Raw genomic sequence first — 26,447 nt, forward strand, 5'->3', positions numbered from 1 at the left:
TTCTTGTGTAGATGAGCTCTCCAGAACCATGTAGAAGTCATAGGTCTATATCAACGAGTAACAGCTTTCTCTTTGTACAGTAGAAGCCTATGGCTATCAATCTAGTACTTATTTTTGGTGTTTTTCACCTTGTTTACTTAGTTTCATGCAGTCTACTGTGGACAATTTAGGTCAGCTTTTAAATTTGTGGTTACTATATTTCTGTATTTGTATATTCTCCGGTTTGAATTCCTGGTGCATGTATTGGCTGTAAGACAAAAATAGCAGTCCAGTAGTAAGAGTGATGTATTTTCCTCACTGAAACTCAAGTTTTATGAGACTTTTTGTGAAAAGTCCTTATATTAAAAGCTCTGAGCAATCCTAGTGTAATGAAAACAGTCTTAAGTGGCATTAGCTTATAGGGTCACTGTACAGAAAAGCGTAGTAGAGGCAAGTATGTAGGGGTCACGGCATAGAGAAAAGAAACCACATGGAAAAGTATAAAGTGAAGCTAAAGAGAAATATGTATGTGGATACATGCATACCCTTAAGATAACCTGTAGTTAGACATTTCCTGTCCTACTGTTTCTGTATAGGGTAAGGTAGCTGTTGAAAGTGAAAAAGAAGCTGCAGAACAAATGACAAAAGCAATGGAAGAGATTTTAAAGAAGACCCAACAAGAGAATGAAGACCTGAAAAAGAAAGTCTCAAGTTTGGAAGTCCATTTTACGGAGTTCAAAGATGTTGTGGATGAATTACAGAACTCTGAGAAGAGACATAAAGAGAAGCTCAGTCGACTAGAGGTATGAGGTGTTTCCTTTATTCCTTTAGTTTTTGTTTGCTATCCTGCTTTGCATTCCTCTGAAGTAAAAATGTTTCAGCTGCAGTTTTATAGCTTTTAGTTATTAGGAGTATTTCCATTAATGCAGATGAACAAAACACATTTCTCCATTTTTGATGCATTTGTGGAATGTCATGTGCTTATTGATACTGGTAGACAAGGCAGGATTTTACTGATAAAGAAGTCGTATATAGCTGTTGGTACAGAGACAGGAAAGCTATAATGTCAGTCTAATTGCAAACAGAAAAGTAAAGGAATTTATATTTCAAGGCATAATCTTTTGTACTGCTACAAATGTATAACATGAGAATCCATCAGACTGTCTGGCACATATCAAAAACTTACAATCATACTAGTTCATTTCTGTAAAGCAGTTTAATTCAGATTATTTTATGTGATTCTTGTCATGTACTCTCTACCTTCAATTGTCACATGTTTCTGTTACTAGTGCCAAATGGAAGCCATATTTTTGCCATATGTTTCTCTGTTCAGCACTACATATTAAAAAGCAGTCCTGTCAGCAGAGAGCTGCATTTATTTCTTTGTTAAGCCAGCAATACTTGTTCTGTGCAGTACATTATTAGATTTTCAAAGATGTTCCATAGGTTTTTGGGTATATACTAGGCTAACAACCACCAGGACCTTTGTAAGCCTAGACGTGCAACCCAACCCAGTTGCGTCCGTTTATTTGGTGAGGGTGTTAAGAAGTTCCTAGAGGTTATGTGGGGGCAGGGGGGTATGCTAGTTTGGTCATTGCTATGTGTCTCCATCAGAGACATGGGGGCCAAATCCATGTGAATTCCCAATTTCCCATGGATTGGTCAAGGCTATGCTCATAGGTTCATACTAGGCTATCTGCCCTAGGGCATTTATAAGCCTAGCCAGAATGTGTTTTGCTTTCGCCACCCATTTTAAATTTATTTTGCTATGCCCTTTTTCAAGGTTAGTATACTGTACCTCTGTCTAACAGTGACACAGAAGTGATACCCGGGGTAAACCTACGATCTCCCATCCACTCATCAAGATTCCTCTTGAAGAGAGTCAATGAGGGACTCTGCCTAACCTGGACTGGGATTTTATTCCAGAGTGAAGGGAGCCTCTGGGTTATGAATCTGTCCCTCCAGCATGTCCTATTTAATTCAGTGCTGAGGTTCAAGTCTCTCGAGCATGTAGCTCGATGGGATTTGGATTTTCTGAGGTGCAGCATGTCCATTAATTCCGGGTTGGACATGGCTTTATACGTCGGGCACAGATCGCCTCTGAACAGGCGGTATGCCACTGAGTAGAGCTGGAGTTTCTTTAACCGGGCAGCATATGGCATCTGTTTGAGCCCTTTGATCCTCTTGGTGAGGTACTTTTGGGGTCTTTCCAGTTGCTGCAGGTGTCTGGTAAGGTACATCCCAAAAGGGGCATTCTACTCAATTATGGGCCTGATGAGGGATGAGTAAAGAGGCACGATGACCTCCCCTGATCTAGATGTGAATCCCTTCATGATTAGGTGGGCTATATAAAATGTTTTTCTAACCACTTTGGCCACGTGGTTGTCAAATGAGAGATTGCTATCAACTTGGGTCCCCAGGTCCCTAATTACTTCTTCTGTACTTAATGGATTACCACCTATGTGGTCATTTGTGGGCACTTTGTTTTTGCCAAAGGGGATGACTATACACTTTTTGGCATTTAGCTTGAGGCCATGGCTCTGGCACCAGTTTCTATGAGGCCCTTTTGGAGGATGCTTGTGTCAGCTGGAGAGTCGATTATGGTGCCCTGGGTAGACTCTGCTTCACATGGATGAGGAACCTGTTCCAGATCATGAGGATCCTCTGAGACACACATCTGTCTCACTAACACATCTTATTTATCTCATGAACAAAAATTAAATCCTTGGATCTAGTAGTTATGATGCTGTTCATTTTGCAGATGTCCAAAAGTTCAGTTAGAGCTGGATCTGAGGAAGCGTTGTATGCCAGGCATAGATTGCCTCTCAATAACCTGTTGGACACTTGAGTATAGAGATAAGGCTTTAAGATGGTTCATATGAGACAATGTGTTTTTACCTTAGATTCTCCTGTATAGGAACCTTTGTAGGCATTCCAGCTGTTGATATGTGTAACAGTATATTCCTTTAGTTTTCAAAATACATATACAATTCAATTTAAAGAGATGGATGCATATTACATACTCAGAAAAGATTGCTATATCCATTCATTTTATAACAGCATCTTCCATCCATGTAAATCTCCACTGCAAAATCAGGGATTTTTTCAGAACTTGACAAGATTAATTAACTTGGATCTATAAGAAGGGCAGAATGCAGCTCAGATACAGCAAGGATGTGGCCTGACTTTTGAAGCTGTTTCTTTCCTGATATTTGGTGCATTTTCACACTGGGTTCAGCTGTTCCCAGTGCAACATCTGTAGAATCAGTCTCTGGTGCTTAAGTGATATGCTTTGAGGTATGTCACCTAGGGTTTATAATTAGTTTCTTGGCATTAGAATGCCTACCATCCATTTACAAGATAAGAGCTGCTGGACTGAACAAGTTCATAGTGGAAAACATGCTAGAAATCTTTATGCACTATTACCCTGGACTCTGTTATAGTAAATGATGGTGACTCAAGATATGTGGAGGCAGTGATCATAAACTAATAAATACGTCCAGGATTAGAAATACCTTACCCAAAATGGAAATAAGTAAAACATGTGACTGCAAAAAGTTATACCTAATTAAAAACAGCAAACAAAATCCAAGGGAGCCAATTAATACCTAATTAAGCATTAATGAGAATGAAATATGATTTATAAGTGTTCAGTATAGATGAAAACTTGCATTTGCAGTTTTTTTGGACTTGTTGCCATGTCTGACATACTATTTAGCTTTATGTTATTGATGTGGTTCTGTCACTGCTGAGCCATTATTTATTTATTTGCTTACTTATTCACTTAAATACAGTCTAGGCGAGGATGGATATGGGGACACCCTCTCAGTAAGGTTGGTGAGAAAGATCTAAAGAAGAATGAAGGAAGGGGGTGTAGAGTAGGAACAATTGAGGAATTAATTCACAGAGGTAGTAGCTGGGCACTGGAACACATTGCTAGAGGAGATGGTGGTGGTTAAGTTAGTAAAGGTGATTCAAGGACATTAGTATCAGATGTAGTAAAGAGAGAGAAGTAATGCAGAAGAGCATCCACATTGGGGGATACCTGCAACACATCCATGGACTCTAAACTGTACAAGTATGCATTCTTTTTTTTTTCAAAAACGTTTATTATGTTTTCTAATAAGAATAATAATAAATTTCAATGTAACAAAGCAACTCAAAGCTATAGTACATTAAATACCACACAAAATTACTATAAAATGTTTAACGTATGGTATCTGAATTTCAAATAAAATTTCTCTAACGTAGTACATTTATTCAATAGGTTGTGTAGCAGCCATTCATCTCAATTTTAGATTCCACATTTCTGTTATAATGATTGTAATTTTATTCAGTATTTAAGTCTGATGAAGATTTTTTATGGGATTTTACTCCAGTTGTATTTATTTAGTTCTAGAACACAACAGAGAACAAGGGAAAACATTCCGTATGTCTGAGGGGGATGTATCTTTTTTTTTTCCTATTCGTAGTTATTTTCTTGGCTATAGATAGTAAACAGGAAAGAGGGGATACAGGGCTTTAGTAACACTTGTAAGGATTGGGACATTACATATTACCATGTGTTTTGTCAAGGCAAGCTTATCTGACAAAAATGCCTGTGCAAAATTAATTTACAGTTGCACAGTCATAAAAAGATAATTTTCTACTGTGAGATTTACTAGTAATTTGCATTTCCAACAACCTGCATTTTCTGTATTAAGTATTCTTTCTGTATTATATGGAGTAAGAAAAGCTCTATGAAGGAAATTTCCATGGAAATGTCCAACAAAAAGGAAAGAATATAAATATCTATCCTTTTCTGAGAAGTTGGGATAATTTAACTGTAGTAAATTCCCAGTGCTATTTATTTAGTTTACTTTTATATCACATTTTTATTTTGCAAAAATTGAATATAACATTTTTTGAAACTGCCTACTAGGTGTTATGGAATTAAAATAGTCTAACAAAGCAGGATATTCTTATCAATTTTCATCATGCCTTCCAGCTTTAACACTGTAAATTGTCTGATGCTTTGAATAGTTAACCAATTGTTTGTATCTGTTTCATATGTTCATATTGTGTAATCACTGTTTAGTATATTGGAATATTTATGAAAAATCTAAATTTCAATTTTGAGTTTATGTAATTTGATAGTGCTTGTTCAAAGTTATTAATATATATATATATATATATATATATATATATATATATATATATGTATATATACATTTACATATATATGAGTCTGCTTTGACCCATCGAAACTGAAATAAGTGATCCAAGTTCCGGGAAAGTGCGTTTCAACAAAAACGCACTTTCACGAAACTCAATACAATGAATACCAACAAAAAAGAAACACACAAAATAAAATGACACAAAGGCATTTATGTAGGGGGGCAAGTCCCCCCTGCACCTCTCATGTGGGACTGTGCCCCCCACACCCTAGCTACTTGTATATACTAACTCCAAGATCGCACTACAGTGGGGAAAAGGAAATATTCCCTTATCCTCACTGTACCACGATATATGAAAACTACTTGGTGGTGTTTGGTATTCATTGTATTGAGTTTCGTGAAACAAGTGTTTTTGTTGAAATGCACTTTTGCAGAACTGGGATCACTTATTTCAGTTTCGGAGAAATATTCTTTCGGTGGGTTGAAGCAGACCTCTCTCTCTATATATATATATATATATATATATATATATATATATATATATATATATATATATATATAAACACACACACACACAGTTATGTAATATTTCTGTACTTTGCATAGCAAACATTAACATTTTCACATAACTTTTCATGAATTTCTTTACGTTTAGCTCTACATTTTGGATCAGCCTAGTATACAACTCTTTTGAAAATTGGAAGCTGCTGTATGTGATTTAGTATCTGGAAGCCTGATCCTTCCTGATAGGGTGTTTATGCATAATTCTTGACCACTTGGGATGCAAGACAAATATGAGGAATATGTTGTTTAAAATTTTGAATTGTTCTTTATTTGGAGACAGTAATCTCACCTATATACAGATTGTTTTAATATCTTTATAAAACATCACATTTTAAGGTGTAGCATGAGCTCATATATATTAATTGAAAAGAAAAAAAATGCACAGTTCCATTATCTTCCTGCAATAGACATATTTTATTTTTAATAATCATTACCTCCAACATTGCAAAAATTGCACAATTCTTGCACAATTCTTCCCTTAAACCTTATTCTTCCTGAGCATTATTCTGCATGTTGTTTCCATAAATTCCATTTATTACTAGGAAATGTGGTCCTTTCCATTTCTAAAGATCCCATCTCTGATTCTTGTGTCCTTTTTATAGTGTTTAGTACTTCCTGCATTTGGTTTAGATTTTCATTTCCATTTTCTAATAATGTTTTTTTTTGGTCTAACAGTTGCATTAAACTTGGTTAATCCAGATACAGTATCTCAGCTCAAAAGAATTACTTTTTAAGTTATTAGCATTTGTTCCCCCATCTTTTCTGTCAAAGTACTCTAAGGGAATTTTCAAAATCCACCAACCCCCCCCCCCCCAAAAAAAATTGTTCCCAATTTCCACTTTCTTCTTAATCACTTTATCAGCCTTAATATCTACTCTGGAAAACATCCGCTGTAGTTAAATAGAGTTTAAAGGACCTATAGAGAAATCCTAAACCTTTTGGATTTTCATGCATACTAGGGAGCCCTAGATATTCCTTCCTATTGTTCCTTCATGAGTTTTTTCTTTTCTTTTTTTCCCAATCTTTTCTACCATCTTCTGCAAACTATCCCTTTTTAAAAAGCATTTTCTATTCTGGACTCAAAATGTTACCAAAGCTCATTTTTCACTTAACACCTCTGTCTCTTTCTATTTGCTTGTAATCTTACTAATCCCTGATAGTGAAGGCAGTTTCTAATCTGCACTCCAAACTCCTGCTTATCTTCATCTTACTGTTACCTTTCCCCTGAGTTATGTGCTCCTGATACCTTGGCTCCTTTGCTGATTTCCTCCCAAGTTCCAGCTCCCTTCTCACCTATTTTTTATAGTCTTAATTGCAGACATCCATATTGGTAAAATCTTTCTCCAGTCCTGTTCTGCCTTGTTTTTTTTTTTTAGAATTTTTTTTGCTTCTTTATTAATGTGATAATTTGCATGGTTGTTAATGCTCTCTGTAGAGACTTCCATCCAAAATTCTAGTCTCTCTGCATCTCTTGAACCCCCCCCCCCCACACACACACACACACTTCATCATCCTTTTGATTGTTAACTTTTGCTTTAGTTATTGTGTATGAACTTTAACTTCATAGTTTTGAAAGTACCATTCAAATCAGGAAGTCCAAAGCCACCTTGTTTTATGGGGAAGTTAATCTTTCTGTCCCATATGAATTCTTCAACTCTTTATTAATTATCATCCACACCTTCTCTTCCATTTGATAAAAATGCACCAGAAATGTATATAAAACTCAAGGTAAGTCTCCTCCCACATATTTTAGCTGTCATAACAAATAATTATTCATCCATTTAATTAAATGTCACCTTATTGTATTCCTACAAGTATGGGTATTGTTGAACCAATACATATGCAAGTGTGCAGTTTACACCTTTTGTTTTATCTTCATCTGCTGTTTCATAATACAACAGCACATGTAGTTTTATGGATTTTTCAAGTACAGAGCAATGTCTGCAAGTAATGCTGTTTTTTTAATGAAATTACTGGTGTGTTACTGTGTATATTCCTTATTTTGACTGCTGATAGATGTCAGTGTAAAGCAAATAACAGAGGAGAAAGAGGATATCCCTGCTTTGTTCATCTGTTCAAACACAACCTGCCAGAGAGTTGCTCTCCCACCTTAAAACTTGCCTCCAACATACATACATACATATATATATTGTATGTATTACTCTGTTGTCCTGTCAGGAAGCTCTTATGCTGCCATTGTCCACTCATAAAACCCATCTGCTCCTATTGAATGCTTTCTCTGCATCATGATTCACCAACAGCAGTGGTATTTTACATCCTGATTACATTGTGGATCATAATTGTTCTATGAATATTATGAAACATTTGCCTCCCTTCCATAAACCATGTTGTTCCATATCTGTCAGTTTTGACCCTGTGAGGGCATCAAATGTTTCAGGTAACTGCAGTGTTGCCACATTTATGAAGGGACAAGTAGGGACAAAAAAAAGGGTCCTTCACACTAAATGAAGAAGAAAAAAAATGGTCTTTCATGCAGAACAGCAGGTAGTTCCTCGTTAAACAGAAGTGGCTTCACTGTGCGATTTTTGATTGACTCGTATGTCGGTATATGAGTCAGTCAAATATTGCACAGCAGCAGAGCCTCTTCTGTTCACTGCAGAATACTGAGCTGTTCCGCATTGAACAAAAGTGGCTCCACTTTATGGTTTATGATTGGCCCATATGCCAGTATACAAGCCAATCAGAAATCACATGGCAGAGCCTGTTTGCTGGGATTTTCAAAAGGCAGTGCAGGACTCTGGATTGGGCTGCTGATCTCTGGATAGTCCCACTCAGGGGCATCTGGCAACTCAATGTCCTTGACTTTTTACTTTAAGTCTTTATGATTATGTTTATACTACAGACCCTGTGTTTGTTTTTCTTAGTGAATGGTTTGTCTGTGGAACCTTTTAATCTTTGGTTTGGATGTTGTTTGAGATATTTTGCAAGCATCTTAATCTTTATGGGCAACATATGGATTTAAAGACCCATGTTTCTGATGTATAGTGAAACTATCCACTGTACTGTATTGACAAGGTCAATAAAACGACTGAAAAATGCATCCACAGCTGGTGGGGTTTGGTTTTATTGGTCTGACCCATAAAGACTTAGAGTAATAAATCATGGACATTCAAAAGTCATGTGGTATCCTTTGCATATATTCAGGCTGAAAGTCAATGTGTCTATATGAATCTGGATCTTTCAGTAATACTGCCATTTCTACTTTCTTGCAAGATCCCAGGCTGTGCCTGCAAATGGTCTTTTGTGATCAGTGTACTACCCCAGTAAACAAACTAAATAAATAAGAAACCAGCACTTCCCTTTTTAAATATTGTTGAGCAAGTCTTCCAGATCTTTGTCACTCTCTTCCTTCCCTTCTAACTTTAGCATTTCCATATGAACACTGGCTGTTCCCAAAGACTTTCCTGTTGATTAATTATATATCACAGTTTTTGTTTCGTATCTTCCTGTCCTATCTATTTAATGTAAGGCCATCTCTTCCTGTAACTTTGACATAAACAAATGTTCCATAAATATTTCCATTAGTATCTTTTTATAAAATCTCCAACACAGCTGCAATACCTGTATAGGATCTCCAGTAATTTTCCTTTGTATAAGCTCTTTGTTTGCCTACAGCTCTTTCTACTTCCTATTGCTGAATCATTGTGCTAGATGTTTGTGCTCCAGAGTTATCAAAATATGCGTTTAACAGCACTTTGCAATTCCTCTTCATGTTGTTCTATAAGAGTCCCTTCTACATTTTGTCAACCCTCTAAATGATTCCTATTGCTACTTTCCCATATCTTTCTCTCTTTTCTACCATGTGTTTAAAGTCCATTTTCATTTTATTCCACTCACCAACTATCTAATTGGAATTCATTTCTGTCTTCCCTAATAACTGTCAAGTTGTAAGTACCACCTATTCTTTAAATTCACTTTTTAGGCAAATAAGTAGAAAATACCAGAATGTCATTTATGTATCATTACCCTGCATCTTTGTTACATTTTATTGGAGTGTGATCTGGTTTTATTATTGTATAGGACTTAATTTTAATTTTAATTAAATGCACTTGCTTCCATGAAGTATAAATTATTTCTAGTCTATTCAGTTATTGTATATTAGAGTTTCATCTGAGTTCCTGTTTCTGACCATCTTCAGTAGAAAATATTTTAATTTCTCATCTATTTCTTCATAAATCTACCCTCTTTTGTTGCATTTCCATTTCTAGGCCCCCCTGATACATTTTATTTATTTTATTTTATTTTATTTTACATTTGTTGACTTGGTTAGTCTGACTGGATAATGTCCATTTTCAGCGAAGAACCGGGGAGAAAAGCTCCACATTAAACATAAATTTACATACATATAAATTTGGAAATACAATAACATTTTCAATCAAGGTCAAGTAGAGAACACCTCCATAAAAACATAGGTATACATACAGAATAATCACAAGAGAAGATATGTGAGAATCGATACAGTTGAAATATTTAGTGATATAGAGGTAACGATTATAACCTAAGAAGTAACTACATTCCACAGTAATACCCTTGGCCTTTTTGGGGCAGGCAGACCAAGAGGAGTCTGAATCCTGTGAAAGAGCAGAGATGAAGGATTTGGTGGAACTGAGCAGCTCCAATTGTGAATAGCTTGCACTAAGAGAAGAGAGAGAAGCCCTTAGTCAGGAGACTGTAGGGCGTAGGGGACTTTTAGGATTAGTCTGGATTAGCACATGGGCATAGCCAATGTGACTTAAAAAACTCTTTAAGATTGTTTTTGAATTGGCTAAGCGAGGTAATAAGTCTTAGGTTATTAGGAAGGGCATTCCAGATCTTTCCTATGGAATTGGCATAAAGAGCATCGCCACCAGAGTTATTAGATCTAGTAGTTTGTACCATAATGCTATTTGCAGATTGCAGGCAGGTAAGATTAGAGTAGGGAGTCAGAATTTTACTCGGTGAGGGGGTTTTGTCTGGTGTCTTAATTATTTTAAATGCTTCAGTGAGTTGGTAAAGTTTGAGAAGATTGGGGAGTTCTAACCAGTCAAGTTTCCTTAGGTTAAGGCAGTGGTGAGTGCGATAAGATTCACCTGTTACAAATTTAGCAATGTGATTATAGGCAACAGAGAGTTTGTTAACCTCACTTTTATTGAGGAATGAAAGTATAGGAGAGGCATATAATAGGGCGGAGAGGAGATGCGTACGAGCAATGGTTAGTTTGGTGTTAGGGGTTAGATAGTTCTTAATTCTGTACATGGAACCTAGTTTCTTATTTACTGTCTTTATGGTTTGACTAATATGCATGTCAAATTTAAGCTTGTGGTCAATAGTGACACCAAGTAGTTTGGTATTAGTGACAGGCTCAATGATGGTACCATTAATGGATTGAACGTAAAAGGCCATATTGTTAGAATGTGGAGGGTGTTGCTCTAACCGGGGCAGCTAAGGTGGGGAAGAATATTAGAAGCTTAGTTTTAGCTGGGTTTAAGATTAGTTTCCATTCGGAGAGCCATTTTTCTACCATAGAAAAGCAGCGTTGGGTGGCTGTTTGGAGATCATGGAGAGAAGCATCAGAGCAGATCAGGGTAGAGTCATCTGCATATTGGATGCAGGTGGCCTTGGGGATGACTGAGTGGAGATCATTTATGAATATGGAGAAAAGAAGGGGACCAAGTATGGAGCCCTGGGGAACTCCTATGGTGTTGAGTAGCAGTTGAGATAGCTTGTTTTGCCACTGGACAGCTTGTTGTCTACCAGAAAGGTAAGCCTTGAACCATCTAAGGGCTGGGTTATCGAGGTGTAGGGATTCAAGGGTGTGGAGCAATAGCTGGTGATTGACCATGTCGAAGGCTTTTGACAAATCAAGAAAGAGAGCAGAGGAGATTTTTTTATCGTTACGGTTACCATTGACTGATTCAACAAAGGAAAGGAAGGCAGTAGTTGTACTACATCCTCACTTGTAATATCTCCTGCTAAAGGAGTATTACTTCCAAAGTTCTCCTAAGCTGGTATGTTTTGGTGAAATATAAATACAAGTTAGTGTAATCCTGCTCTCCTGATAACCCCTTGCTACCACAAATGTGCAGTTATTGCCATTATTTCTCTTCTATCACTATTAGGCCCCCTCTTGCAATCAATATTATTACCACGCTTTACTTTGTAATATTTTACTGAATGTACACCCTGAAATCTATTTTTTATCAAATTCACATGCTCATTTTTATCAAAGTGCATCTTTTGTAGGATTGCTACTTACACTTAATGTATCTTTCTATACTTGTAAGGCCATTTACATTACATGTTAATATTAACAAAACAGTCATTCTGATAAGTCAGTGCTCCCACATGTTATACAGGATAGTTGTTTTGAATGTGTTCCCATTTTACAGTTTACATACACAATACTAATGGGTGGCAAGCTGATCTTGTATGCAGTTTCTTCTCATCTCTGTTTGAACCCATGCTCTATTTTCCCAAACTTTTTGGTTCAGTAAGAACACTCAAGAATTGAAAAAAAAAGTAAAACATTTTTAAAATCTGCCATCTCTTTTTAATTACAATGACTTTCCAAAAAGAAAATGCATCTCCAAACAGGAGCAGTTGCTCCAAATTGATAGCTTCAGCCACACGTGTTACTTATTCTAAAGGTAAGGTTAACTCCAATATATATTCCCATTTATTCAGATAGTTGCCTTTTTTCTATTTCTCTCCCAGATGTGAAAAACAGTTTGCATACTTTCAGTAAACATTCACTTGTAGCCTGAAGAAAAAATACACAGATTAACCTTAAATAAACTAAACAATGCACTGTAATATTTAGTGCATTAAAGTAATAAGGCTGCTGGAGAGACCATTGTTTTTATAACTATTCACTGCCCACAGTTTCAAATCCCTTTCAAAAGTTAGTTGCATTTTACTTCTCAGAGCACAATATCCAGACCTCTTATAATAAAATGTCCTCACATTTAGGCTGTTTGCCTTCAACCAAAACCATAATGTAGTAAAAAAAACCTTGCTTTACAACTGAAATAAAGATCTACCATTTTCCATGTAGGTATTTTTTAATTAAAAAAACATAGTATGTCTTTTAAAGTAAAAATATGAATGTAGACATCCATCTCTATAGAAACTGGACAAGTTATATTTTTAGTTCTTTATATTATACAGTCAGTACACATTTGTATCCTTCTTAGCATACAGTGATGAGAACATATCAACATTAACTTGCTTCTTTCCAGCTTTGATCTCCTCACAATGTAAAGCCTGTATACATTGCAACTAAAGACAAGTACTTTCTTACCTTAGTATCACTAGGATATTCAAGAGTCATCGATAAAACTTCCATCCACCTCACATTTAAAATAAATCTAAATATATACTATGTGAAACTACTTTATTCACATATTAAAGTAATGCAGTTTGCACTAAGAAACATTTATACTAATAAGAACAAAACTGTTTTGCATTCACTTCTTTAGTCTATCATTTATACGTTTCAGTTCTCCATCCAGTTTAACACAGTCAACAAACTTCTAATCTTTTTCATTCAATTCTTGCAAAAACATAGTTTACATTTATTAACTACATCTTGTGGGAATGATGCTTTACAGTTCTCCACCTTAATCACTAAATTCACTTTCTGATCATTGCAAACTCCTAACACCGGTGTCTGGTTAGAATCCAAGCTACTCCTGATTTTTTTGGTCATTTTCTTAGTTTTGATCTGTCACTCGGGCATTTTCCTTTGGAGCAACGGGACTTGTTTCATTGACAAAGCTTGTGTCTGGTCTTTATATTTTAACATCTTTATTAAATGATCACTTAAGAGAATGACAAACATACATTAATATAAAGGAAAACTAACCATATTAACATGTTCTTTACATTGTACATCATATATGTTCATTTTTATAACTGTCATCAGTCCAGCATTAATTATTCGATTCCTGTCTTCACTTAAACTTCTCTCCTCCTGCTGAACATTATTTTGCTGGTATTGTTTTCACAATTTCCTTTTATTTCTATATAATTTGCTCCTTTGCTTTTCTAGCAGCCTTACTTCTAGTTCTTGTATCTCTGTTACAACATTCCATGCTTTAAATATGGTTGGTTTAGACTTTGATTTCCATTTTAATTGCTTTTTTGACACACTCCTGAATTGTACTTAACAAGTCCTTACTGTGTCTGGGCAGTTCAGTCATGTGTTCCAGCTCAAAGGAATCATTTCCTTCTGATGACTGCCAAAAAAGCAGTTACTAGAAAAAAGAAATCAAAGTTTAAACCAACTGTATTCGAAGTACTTAATACTGTAACCAAGATAAAAGAACCAGAAGTGGGACTAGGAGCAAATTACATAGAAATAAATGGAAATTGTAGAAATAGTGCATGCAAAATAATGTTCTGCAGGAGTGAGGTTTAAGGGAAGGCAGAAATTGAGAAATTTATGTAATGTTGGATTGATTGTTGCACAAAAGAACATATGTGATGTATAATGTAACTGGGAACATGTTAGTATGGTTGGTTTTGTTTTATATAAATGTATGTTTGCATATGTCATAAGTGATAATTTGATAAAGATGTTAAAAAATAATTATTTTCTTAGTTAAACCCATTTGCTAACTCAATATTTCTGGTAGAATGCACTGTAGGGAATTTTTGCCAACTCATTACACTCCCAAAACATATTTTACTTAACTCTTTCTTTCCCATCACACCTTCAGTATTTACCATTTACCTGAGGAAACACTTTCAAGCATATTCCTAAACCTTCTAGACTTTGTTCTGTACTTCGAAACCATACATATGTCCTCCCTTTGTTCTCTTGTAAATTGCATATCCCATCTCTCTTTCCAATCTTTTCAGACCACCTCTGCTTGATTGTTATAGTTGTTGTGCAGTACTTTATATGTCCTAGCAATTATCCATTTTTAATAGCAACCTTTGTTCCAGATTCAACTAAAACTCTACCAGAGCAGGTCTTTCACTTAGGATTCCTTTATCCCTTTCTCTTTGCCTATACTCTGATGGCACTCTCTAGTAGAGAAGGCATTCTCTTGCCTGCAGTCCAAATGACTTCTTTGCCTCATCCCTTTCTTTTACCTTTCCTCTCTAGTTCTCTAGTTATTTGCTCACAATACTTTGGTGTCTTTGCCAGTTTTCGTCAGTAAATTCCAGCCCTCTCTTGCCTTTTTTTGTACTCCAACTTGCAGTCACCCACAGCAAAATCTTTGTACTCCAACTTGCAGTCACCCATGGCAAAATCTTCTTTCTCCATTCTCTACTTGGCTTAGTTCCTAAAATATTTTTTACTTCTTTATGAATATAATATTCCTTATTGCTGTTACTGTTCTCCTTAAGGATCTGCATCCAAAACCCCAATATCTTCTTATTTCTTGAATTTTCCCCTGCTTCATCATCATAATAATCCCTTTCCAGTTTGAATTATAACCTTCTTTTTGAGTTATGTATATGAGTATTAATTGTGTAACTGTAAAATATCCCTTCCAATCAGGTAATCCTAAACCACCTTGTTTATTGGATCAGCTTATCCCACTTAACTCTTGCCTTCTTCCTGACCGAGATACATTTCTTAAACTCTCTATTATTTATTGGCTACAACTTCTCATCTGGTTGACAAAACTATGGCTGGCCTGTATATAAAACCAAAGGGACTAAAAGCATTGTATTGCTTGTGCCTTGATGTCCAGATCCATAGGCAAGTGCTTCCAATTTCTCAGTTTGTGTTATCTTTTAATAAAGTCTCTTCCTGCATATCCTTAGCTGCCATATCAGAAACCTTTTTAATCCATATTCCATAGCTGCCATATCACAAGCTTTTTAATCCATACTTCCAAACACTTCATCTTACCTTGTCCCTATAAATATGGGTATTGCTGAACCAATTCATGTGTGGTTACATAATTTACAGCTGTAGCCTTTGTTTTTTATTCATTAATTTTATATCCCAAAAAGACTTGAAACTGTGTTAGCATGTTCCACAACACTAAGATGTCCTTTTATGGATTTATCGGGTACAGAATAATATTGTCTACAAATAAAACCCAACTTTTCTTGATTTCCATACCAGTTATATCATTGAATTTTTGAGTTCCTTAGTTTCTTTGTCAGTGGTTCTAAATGTAAAGCAAATAACAAAGGAGAGAGAGAGAGAACACCCCTAACTGGTTCCTCTATTCAGGCACAACATATCAGTGAGGAACATGCCTACTTTTTTCCAATTCCTCATATATTCTGTTAATTAACCTTATTATTATATCAAGGAATGCAAATGCTTCCATTGCTCTAACTCATAAAATCCCAGTTTACTCCGTTGAATGCTTTCTTTGCATCGTTATCCAACAGCAGCAATAATATATTTGTATATTGTGCTTCCCTGTAGATCATCACTGTTATATTAGTGTTGTCAAATGTTGCCTTCCCTCACATTGATCCATATTTATCAATTTTGGCAATACATTTGCCATTCTTTCAGCTAGTATAGACATAAACATTTTATAGTCATGGTTTAAAATTGAAATGGGCCTATATGAAGCTGGATCTGATGGGTTTTTGCCATCTTGAGGTATTATAGCCACCACAGCTTTGTTCCACGATATTGGTGCCAACCCTCCTCATAAACTACTAGTAAACAAAGCCTTCCAGATCGTTATCACTTTTTTCCCCTCTAAATTTCCACAGAAATGCCACGTATTCCTGGAGACTTTCCTGTAGATTGATTATATGTCACTGTTTTTATCTGTTGTCCTCCTATCTTAACTGCTAATTGTTGAGCCTCGTCTGCCTCTAACCTTGACATAGTTATTTCTTCTTTAAACTTTCCATTTGTACTTTTTCTTCATTTCCAAATTAAACTGCTTTATACAGATTTTTATAACATTTCATAAATATCTGTAATACCTCTACAGGATCTCTGGTTATTTTCCTTGTTATAGGCTACTTAAGTATGGCAACAATTCTTTCTACTTTCTGTTTCCAGAACTGTTGTCTACAAGTTTTTGTGCTGTAAAGTTATTATAAAAAAAAATACAGTTGCTTAACGGCCGTCTAAGCTCATGCATGTTATCCAGGTAGTCCCTTATTTTCTCTTTAGAACACTGCAGTTGTACCTCTTCTTGTTCTGTGAGAGTCCCCCTGTTCTGCTTTACTTTAACCTTTGTCAGTTCCTCTAAATAATTCTTTTACTTCTTAATCATATCTCTTTTTCTTTTATTTCTACCATATTTTTAAACTCCACCTTCATTTTTATCTCACTCCCTATCTGTATTTTCTGAAGAAATTTCTATCGTTGCTAATAACTCCTGAATAATTTCTGCTACCCATTAATTAAATTTGTCTCTGTTTAATAGGTGGGGAAGTGCCAGTGTTTCATTTTTATTTTAGTTATTATTGGCTCATGACCTAAAATAGTTATTGGATTTATGTCAAAACTTTCAATTAAATGCATGTTCCTGTGAAATATAATTTCTGTCTAGCCTAGCCCAATTTTTGTACCTTGGGTAATAATCTGCAATTTTTCTCTCCACTCCTATGAATTCACATCTTCCATACCAAATATTTTCATACATTTTTTCAAAAATCTACCTTCTTGTTATATTTTCCCTTATAGGCCCCCCAGATACATTCTCACTGTTGCAAATCAAATTCCAGTCCCCACCTATAAGTAATATTCCCTGCTGAAAGCCTATTATTTCTCCCCAAATTTTCTAAGCTCCATATCAGAAGTTGTAGGTAGAATGTAAATATATGCCAGTGAAGTCCTCCTTCCCTGCCAGTAGCCCCTTACTGTCACAAAGCTACCATTATTATCTTTTTTTCCTCTTCTGCCACTATTGGAGCTGCTCTAGCAGTTAATATAAGTACCCCCTTTTCCTTTGTCCCAGATATTCCACTGAATAACCATCCTGAAATCCTTTCTTTATCAAATTCGCATGCTCAGTTCTTTCCAAATGTGTCTCTTGTACCATAGCTATGTGCACTATGCATTTCTTGTTATAGTTCACCACTTACTTTTTTGTATGCATCTATGGGACCGTTCACATTCAAAGGTAATATGAAAAGTGTCGCCATTATGATAAAAAGTTGTTATTGTTCATGTCTAATTTCAGTTTTTCTGTTACATACATACCATAATGTTTTGCAAGTTGATATTTTATGCAGTTGTTTCTTGTCATATCCATTTGAACTTATGTCACATCTTAAGACTTTCTGTTTTAATGGAAACAGTCAAACAAAAACAAAAACAAAAAAAAAAAAACACCCTCTTAACCTATTAACTTAAATCTGCTCTATTTTGTTATATTTTTCCTTACAAGTCCCCCAGATCCAGTCTGGATAGAGGCCTGCTGTATCCAGACCTGGTTGTTTTGCTTGTTGAGTTTCCTGTTTCTGACAGCCATCTTATGCTGGTAAGGGGCTTGTCTTCTCTGTTAGTGAGAGTAACAGGGCTGCCTGACCTTCTCTAGCATGAGTGATTGGCTGAAAGGTCAGGGGCTAGCAGGAATGGGTAGTAATTCGAGCTTGTAGATTCTTCCATCTTTTCTGGTATCTAAAAACTGTGTTTGCAGGGTGTTGTGCTTGTCTGTGCGTCGTGCACTGCCGCTGCACTGTTTTAATCCATTGCAAGGTATCTCAGTTGCATTTTTTCCCTTTAGCAGCACTCCTGTGTAACTGAAGCCCTCCCTTGCAACTACTGTGTTGATTTTATCCAGCCCTACTCACACCTATAGGTACTATATTCTGATAGTACCCACTTTACCATCCTTGACCTCTCTTCCCCAGTTTCTGACAACCATGGATGGACAATTTCATATGGTTTCTCCTACTAGTCTGATTGATATGGGCATCCTGAGACAGTGTAGCAACTGCCTCATGTACACAGACAACCACCTAGGAACACAATATGTGAGAGATGCAGTTGCATTAAGAACCTAGAATCCTTGCTGTCTCGATCACAAGCCAGTACGTCTGGCACTAAGAAGGTTGTCTGCACAAACACCGTAAACACCACTGTAACACCACCCACACCTGTACAGTAAATTCCTGCATATGAGGAAGTTCTCAACAAAAACATACCTAAACAAAAGACACCACTGAGGCAAAAGCAGACATGCACATCACAGCCCACCACACCAAACATCACACATAGTACACATGCCTGTGTCTCTCAGTCTCTAAGGCCCAACCACAAACCTAACATACTAGTCATAGGAAACTCTGTCGTGAGACACACAGATGTTCCCCCTCACCAGGCTAGTCAAGGAGAAAGTCACAGTAAGCTGCTTGTCATGTGCTAGAATACGCCATATCACTCACGCACTTAAGTCTGTCAACAACAGGTACTTTTATGACTGTCATAGTCCATGTTGGTGGGAATGACTTGAGACCTACCTCTCTGGACTGTATGAAGAGAAACATGATTGAGCTCACTGAATGTGTCTCCCAGGCAGGTGTGTCTCTAGCCTTAAGCAGCATCCTACCATCACCCAGAATGATGCCTAAATAGAATCAGAAAATGATTGTCTTTAACAATCGGCTTAGTTCTGATGCCTTTCCAAGGGGATTCAGTACCTGAAAGCCTGGAAGGACATGATTGACAGACCACGATGCCTTGCCAGAAATGGCCTTGATCTGTTTCTCCTGGGGTTAAGGCTTCTGGGAAAGGCTTTTGCCTCCCCCATAGTTCCCTTTTTAGGCAAAGTCATGAGAACAAAATTACCAACTTGAAAAATTCTGCTAAATGAAATTTAAAGGTCACACTTCTAAACGCTAGGAGTCTTAACATGAAGCTGCACTCACTGCAAACATTCCTTACCCTGGAAGATGGTGACATTTGTCCAGTCACTGAAACCTGGTTCAAAGCTGCAGAGAGCACCCCAGCGTTACCAGGTTACTTCTCCTACCATACTTTCAGACCCCAAATGGAGGGCTACAAAGCCAAAGGAGGTGGAGTTGCAATATTTATCAAAGACATACTCACCTCCAGGCAGGTCAAACAGTATGACGCACAGGAGACACTCCGGGTGCAGTTAACTGTTGACAAAACACCTATTCAAATCATAGTTAGCTACAGATCCCCAACCATGACTCAGGAGGCCCACTCCACCTGTCTGGGCTTAATTGAATCCATTAAGATTCAACCCTCTACCCTAATCCCGAACGAGTTTAAATACCCAACCAACAAGTGGAAGACCCGTTCTAGCCCAAACATGAATGGCCAGAGATTCGTCGACTTTGTCAATGCATTTGATCCAGCTAATCGACACCCCCCCACAAGAGGTTAAAATATCCTGCAACTGGTAATAACCCACATAAGTAGCCACTGTAGCACCCATACAGTGTCATCCTCCTTGGTAAGATTTGACTATAAAGCAATCACTTTCGAAGTCAACATCTCCCCTGACTACCACCTTGCCAGGGTCAAACAAAAAAAACTTTTCTAAAGCTGACTACAACCTCCTGAGAGCAGGTATAAGCAGCTTCACAGCCACAATCTCTTCAGTTGGAACAAGCACTAATCTCCAAGCCTACACCAAAAAACTATATGAACACCTATATAGGTGCATGGACTCAGTAATACCTGACCGGACCAAATCATCTTCCACAAGGAAGAGTAAACCTGTCTGGTGGACAGCAGCAATAAACAGACTCTACAATAAAAGAAAAAAATTGCTGTCCAGGACCAAGAAGGAGCAGGTGCCAAGTTGGAAGCAATCTTTCCTTTGTCTGAACTAGCAAATAAGGCCACTGATGAAATCCTCTTAGGCTAACTTTGAGTCCAAATTTGCCTCATCCACTAAGGGCAATTTATTTTATTTATTTATTGACATTTGTTAACCGGGTTGGTCCAACTAGGCCAGTAGCCTATTTTCAGTGGAGACCCGAGGAGAAAAGCTCCAGATTACATAGAAGTTTCCATATTAAAATAAAATTCACTCTCAAAAATATTACAGTGAAATATGTTAATGCACACTTTGGTAAAGTACAAAGAATCAAAAAATGAAAACATAAAAAATTAAAAAAAAGACAAGCACTTACTACATAAGCCAAGTAGTATTTGTGAAACTGCTTATCAACATTATTTAAGAAATGATACAAGTGTATGGTATGGAGGAGATGTGTTAATTAGGTAATGTTATAGTAGATACAAATTAAGATTGGGGAGGGTATTGTAAGCATATCTGGAGGTGATAGTATAAAATGAGAGAAATGGAGTTTTAGGTTGGGTCATGGCAAGGGCATGTCTTGGTGTTGAGAAAATGTAATTTAAGTTCTTTTTTAAAGGGTTGTGGGTGATTAATGGAGCGAATATGTGTAGGAAGTTTATTCCAAGATTGGGCCACAGAGCATTTGTATAGAAGTTTACCCACATTTTTTTTGGATGGTAGATGTCTAAGAGTTGTTGGTTCGAGCTACGTAGGGTCCGAGATGGGGAGTAGGGGGATATGAGGGAGGATAGAGCAGGGCATGATGATGGTTTATATAGAATGATGTGTAGTATTTGAAATTATGATAGCATAAGTTGTTGGGAGAGTTCCATCCATTGGAGGGCATTTAGAGCCTGGCAGTGGTGAGAGTTATAGGGAGAGTTTGTAATGAATTTAGCTATTTTGTGATTTGTTTGTTGGAATTTGAGCAAGGTTGTGGCTTGAATATTAGTTAGAATTGGGGCAGCGTATAGGAGGGAAGGAAGGAGAAGGGCCTGAGCCAGGGAGAGTCTAGCATTAGAGTTGTGGAATCTATTACGATATAGTAATCCTAATTTCTGGTGAGTTCTTTTCATACATTGTAAGTGAAGGTTAAACTTCAGTTCATCAGTGATGACACCTAGGAGTTTAGTGTGAGGTTCAGATTTTATGATAGTGTTATTAGAGGATACAATCACAAGGCCTTCTTCACATATGTCCACAATCTCAAAGGTGACTCCCAAATCTGCTCTGAATTGGTGGTTAAGAATACCACATACACAAACGAAATAGATATAGTCAACCTGCTGGCAGACAAGTTCAGTGAAAACTTCACCCCCCAGTCCTCTCATCAGTAAACCAGGACATCATCAGGGAGCAGGTCATTAATTCCCTCTAAAAGGCACAAAATACAGCCTCCATGGGAACTGAGAACATCCCTGGCTGTGTCCTACACGAACTCGGGCAAGAACTCTCAGCACCACTAGGCAACCTATTCAAATCAAAGCCTGTGCACCGGCTTTGTCACAGCAGAATGGAGGACAGCCACTGTCATCCCTCTACACAAAGGTGGAGCGTCCACCGACCCAGACAGTTATAGGCTCATCAGCCTAACTGGTCTGATCCACAAGGCCATGGAACGCATGATCATGGACCTTATAAACAAGGACATTGGCAGCCTCCAAATGCTTAATACCACAAAGTGTGGTTTTGCCAAAGGGAGATCATGGCTGTTAAACTTGGTCGCCTTCTTCGAAACAATTACCAAAGCCATGGATAAGGGGAAAGCAGTGCACACCACCTACCTTGACCTTGCCAAAGCCTTTAACACTGTTCCTCACTTGGGCATAATAGATAAACTCTCCCAGCTAGGCATCAACCCGTATGTTACCAGATAGGTAGCTAACTGATCGAACCCACTCAGTCAAAATAGGGGGAACCACCTCTAGTAGTAGACCCGTAAAAAGCAGCGTACCCCAAGGATCAGTCTTGGGGTCTCTACTGTTTCGGATATACTTTTCTGAGGTGTAAGCCAAAATCAGTAGTCTGTGCCTGACCAAGTTTGCAGATGACTGTAAGCTGGGCACTGTCATAAATTCCTCTAGTGATGTGAACATCCTTCAAGAGGGCCTTACCCAAACTAATGACTGGTGCAGAAGCATGGCCTCAAACTGAATGCTAAGAAATGCATAATTATCCCCTTTGGGGAAAATGGCGTCCCCACTAATTATCACATTAATAACAACATACTAAGCACGTAGTCAGTTGTGAGGGACTTGGGCACTCAAGTTGATAGCAACCTGACTTTTGACCAGCACAATTGCCCGTGTTGTATGGAAGGCTTTCTATATGGCCCAACTCATAAGTATGGGCATTTCATCCAGGAACATGGAGGTCATAACAGCTCTGTGCTCCTCCCTTATCAGACCCATTATCGAGTGCAATGCCCCCTTTAGCATGTACCTTGCCAAGCACATGCAGCAGCTGGAGAAGACCATAGAGGTTCCTGACCAGGAAAACACAGGGTCTCAAACACTTATCCTATACAGATCGGCTAAAAGCCCTGTCCCTCTACTCAGTCTCATACAGACTGCTCAGAGGTGTCCTGTGTCTGGTGTACAAGGCCATCTCAGTCTCAGCCTTGATGGAGTTGCTACATATCTGTAAGTCAAACTCCACTCGCTCAACCCGCACACAAGGTCTCAACCTGGTCTGTGACATTAATAGAACTTGTTGGCGGAATAGATTTGTGTCCCAACAACTCCCCCATCTGTTGAATAGACTTCCTGACTATGTAAAGCAGAATACCTCATTGTAGCCCTCTTTAAGAGGAACCTGGATGACTGGATGGGAAATAGAAAATATACCCCTGGGATCCCACCTATGTCCCTGCTGTTCAGGGAAAACAGGTGCTGACTTTGTGGGAACATGAGTAAAATTCTTGGCTAGGCTTATAAGGACCTTCGAGCCAATAGCCTAGTATCATCCTATGAACCTATAAGATGCATTCTCATGTTGCAAATCAAGTTCCAGTCTCCACCTTTAAGTGATAAATCCCTGCTGAACGTCTGGGCTTTATTATTGATAGAAGGTTGAGAATAGAGTTGCTCTTCAGCTTACAAGCTTGATGTTTGTTGATTTAAGCTTTTTTATTTCTTTTGTAGCGGTTTCTGCTTCCAAAAATGTTTTTAATTGTCTAGAAAAAAATATTCAGAGGAACAATGGATTTGGCAACTTGAATCACACACTTGTTCTCTATCCCCGATTGCTAGGATAAACTTGCTTTTTTTGCATAGTGCATGATGAACAATCATTTTCCACAAGCACTGTGGTATTCCCATTTTTAAAACGTTTCACTTCTGCTACAAGTTTTTCAGAAGCAGCTCTTTCTGCTAGTTTGTTTGCATCATTACTAGTACAGGTCTTTATTGCTTTTCTGATAGCTAGATTTGAAATGTACACATGATGTGCCCTTTCATTTAATAGATTTTGCTGCCAAACATCAGTCCAGTTGCTTGCGTATATTTTCATACCTTAATGCAGTCAAATTCTTCATTTTCTCTTCAGCTTTTCTCTGCATGTTCCAACTCCCTTTTTTAAACATTTCTTCATGAATATCTTCATGTTCAGTCTTTCCTTCATTTCAGTCTCTGTTTTCTGCAGTTTTATCAGTTAACCTACAGATTTACTTAAAGCTTCTATTTTTTCCAGATTTTTGTCATTTGATTTTGTGTTTCTCCAGCATCCTCTTTATTTAAGCACATCTGAGTGCATTAAATCTTGTTCCAATAAATTACTGCAAGCTGTACTTATACTAAAGCTGCAACTTTAACCACATTTTGCTGAACAGCTGAGAGGTTCTTCCCAGCCATACTTTTTTCTTCATTTTCAGGTCCATTTTCCACTTATTTTTTCCATATTTCTTCTGTGTTGATATCCAGGCAGTGTGATTATTAGTCAGTAACCCCATTTTTACCAAAAATGGATAATTTTTGCTGACCTTTTTATCAAATTTTCAGTTTGTGAATTGGAAGGTTTTAATCAATATAGACCACAGTCAACTGCCATGTTGGAATTCCTCCACTGATATCTCTTCATTCCTGTCCTACCCTTTTTTCTTAAGGCATTTTGGATTTTCTAATGCAACTATAGTGACACAGTGTTTAAAACTTCTACTTTCAGATGCTTTGTTCTGAAGTTCATTTCTTGACTAGAGTGCCTTTTTAGAGAAGTCTGCATGTCATTTTTGTGTCTATGTGGCGTTTTGTTTTCTGCTTCAGTTTTCTTCCACATCTCAAAAACAAACTTTCCAACTTTCCAAACTGCCTGTGTATGTCTAGGACATTTCACTGAATGCAGATTTCACTGAAAGTCAAATTAGTGTGCATTTTTCACTGAAAACTCAATAGCACATTTCACTGAAAGTTATATATGGCCTTTTCCCCACAAAATACAGCCTCCATGGGACCTGACAATATCCCTGGCTGTGTCCTACACAAACTCGGACAAGAGCTGTCAGCACCACTAGGCAACCTATTCAAACCAAAGCCTGTGCACCGGCTTTGTCACAGCAGAATGGAGGACAGCCACTGTCATCCCTCTACACAAAGGTGGAGCATCCACCGACACAGACAGTTATAGGCTCATCAGCCTAACTAGCCTGATCCACAAGGCCATGGAACGCATGATCATGGACCTTATAAACAAGGACATTGGCAACCTCCAAATGCTTGATCCCACAAAGTGTGGTTTTACCAAAGGGAGATCATGGCTGTTAAACTTGGTCACCTTCTTCGAAACAGTCACCAAAGCCATGGATGAGGGGAAGGCAGTGCCTACCACCTACCTTGACCTTGCCAAAACCTTTAACACTGTTCCTCACTTGGTCATAATAGATGAACTCTGCCAGCTAGGCATGAACCCGCGTGTTACCAGATGGGTCGCTAAGTAGCTAACTGATAGAACCCACTCAGTCAAAATAGGGGGAACCACTGACCCTGGAGTTAGTATATGTAGTAAGGGGGTATGCCCCCCACATATTTTAAATATTTTGAACTATATACATGAATACTTGCAATTCCAATATATTACTCTTTTACAAACATAATGTATACTTAAAATATGTGGGGGGTGTAGCGGTGCCCCCCCCCTTACTATATATACTAACTCCAGGGTTGCACTACAGTGGGAAAAAGGCCATATATAACTTTCAGTGAAATGTGTTTCAGTGAATTGAGTTTTCAGTGAATTGTGCTTTCAATGATTTGTGTTCAATCATTTGAGTTTCAGTGAAATGTCTTAGACCCATATATATATATATATATATATATATATATATATCTATATCTATATGTGTAAGTACATAAATATATATATATATATATATATATATATATATGTGTGTGTGTGTGTGTGTGTGTGTGTGTGTAACTATATATGTTTATAAATTATATAAAATGTGTCTGCAACTTGAGAATTCTGTCCTTGTATCCAGGATTTGTATGACAGCCTTGCAGCCACTGAGTTCAAGGATACAGACTGGCTTCAATACAGCCCTGAATATGGTAAAGCAAGTATTGGAAGAGTGAACAGTTGGTCATAAGTATGGAAAATCCTTTCCTGAAGCCTTTTCTGATTAGGCCTAGCAGTTTATTCTGGGAATGCTAGATGGCAGCAGTGTGATGGTTTACCTGCTGCTTTGTTATATTTAGTGTATAGTTGAGGTGTCAGTATTAGTGCAGCTGAGATCCACCTACCCTTTTTTCCATTTTCCAATTTTCTGCCAGAGCTTTGTGTTAAGATAGAAAACTGATTTGTGCCATATTATTACCATTGCCGTCTTTGTACCATATTATTACCATTGCCATCTTTGTGCCATATTATTACCATCGCCATCTTTGTACCATATTATTACCATTGCCATCTTTGTGCCATATTATTACCATCGCCATCTTTGTACCATATTATTACCATTGCCATCTTTGTGCTATATTATTACCATTGCCATCTAACCTGCCTGTGTTTTGTTCAGTATATTTAATTCTGT

The 26,447-nt window shown here is 37.4% G+C and overlaps 1 protein-coding gene across 2 annotated transcripts in view; it reads left to right on the top strand.

Annotated features, from left to right (window-relative positions):
• The window catches only part of CGN (cingulin), a 1,354,172-nt gene that overhangs the window by 843,661 nt on the left and 484,064 nt on the right, over positions 1-26,447 (top strand). For both annotated transcript variants that reach the window (XM_044080636.1, XM_044080637.1), the window contains exon 12: positions 576-782. In XM_044080636.1, coding sequence (XP_043936571.1) covers positions 576-782 — 207 coding nt within the window. The remainder of the gene's footprint in view (positions 1-575; positions 783-26,447) is intronic.

Source organism: Protopterus annectens, chromosome 8.part0 (assembly GCF_019279795.1).
Source record: "Protopterus annectens isolate FY-2018-M chromosome 8.part0, PAN1.0, whole genome shotgun sequence".
NCBI classification, from domain to species: domain Eukaryota; kingdom Metazoa; phylum Chordata; order Ceratodontiformes; family Protopteridae; genus Protopterus; species Protopterus annectens.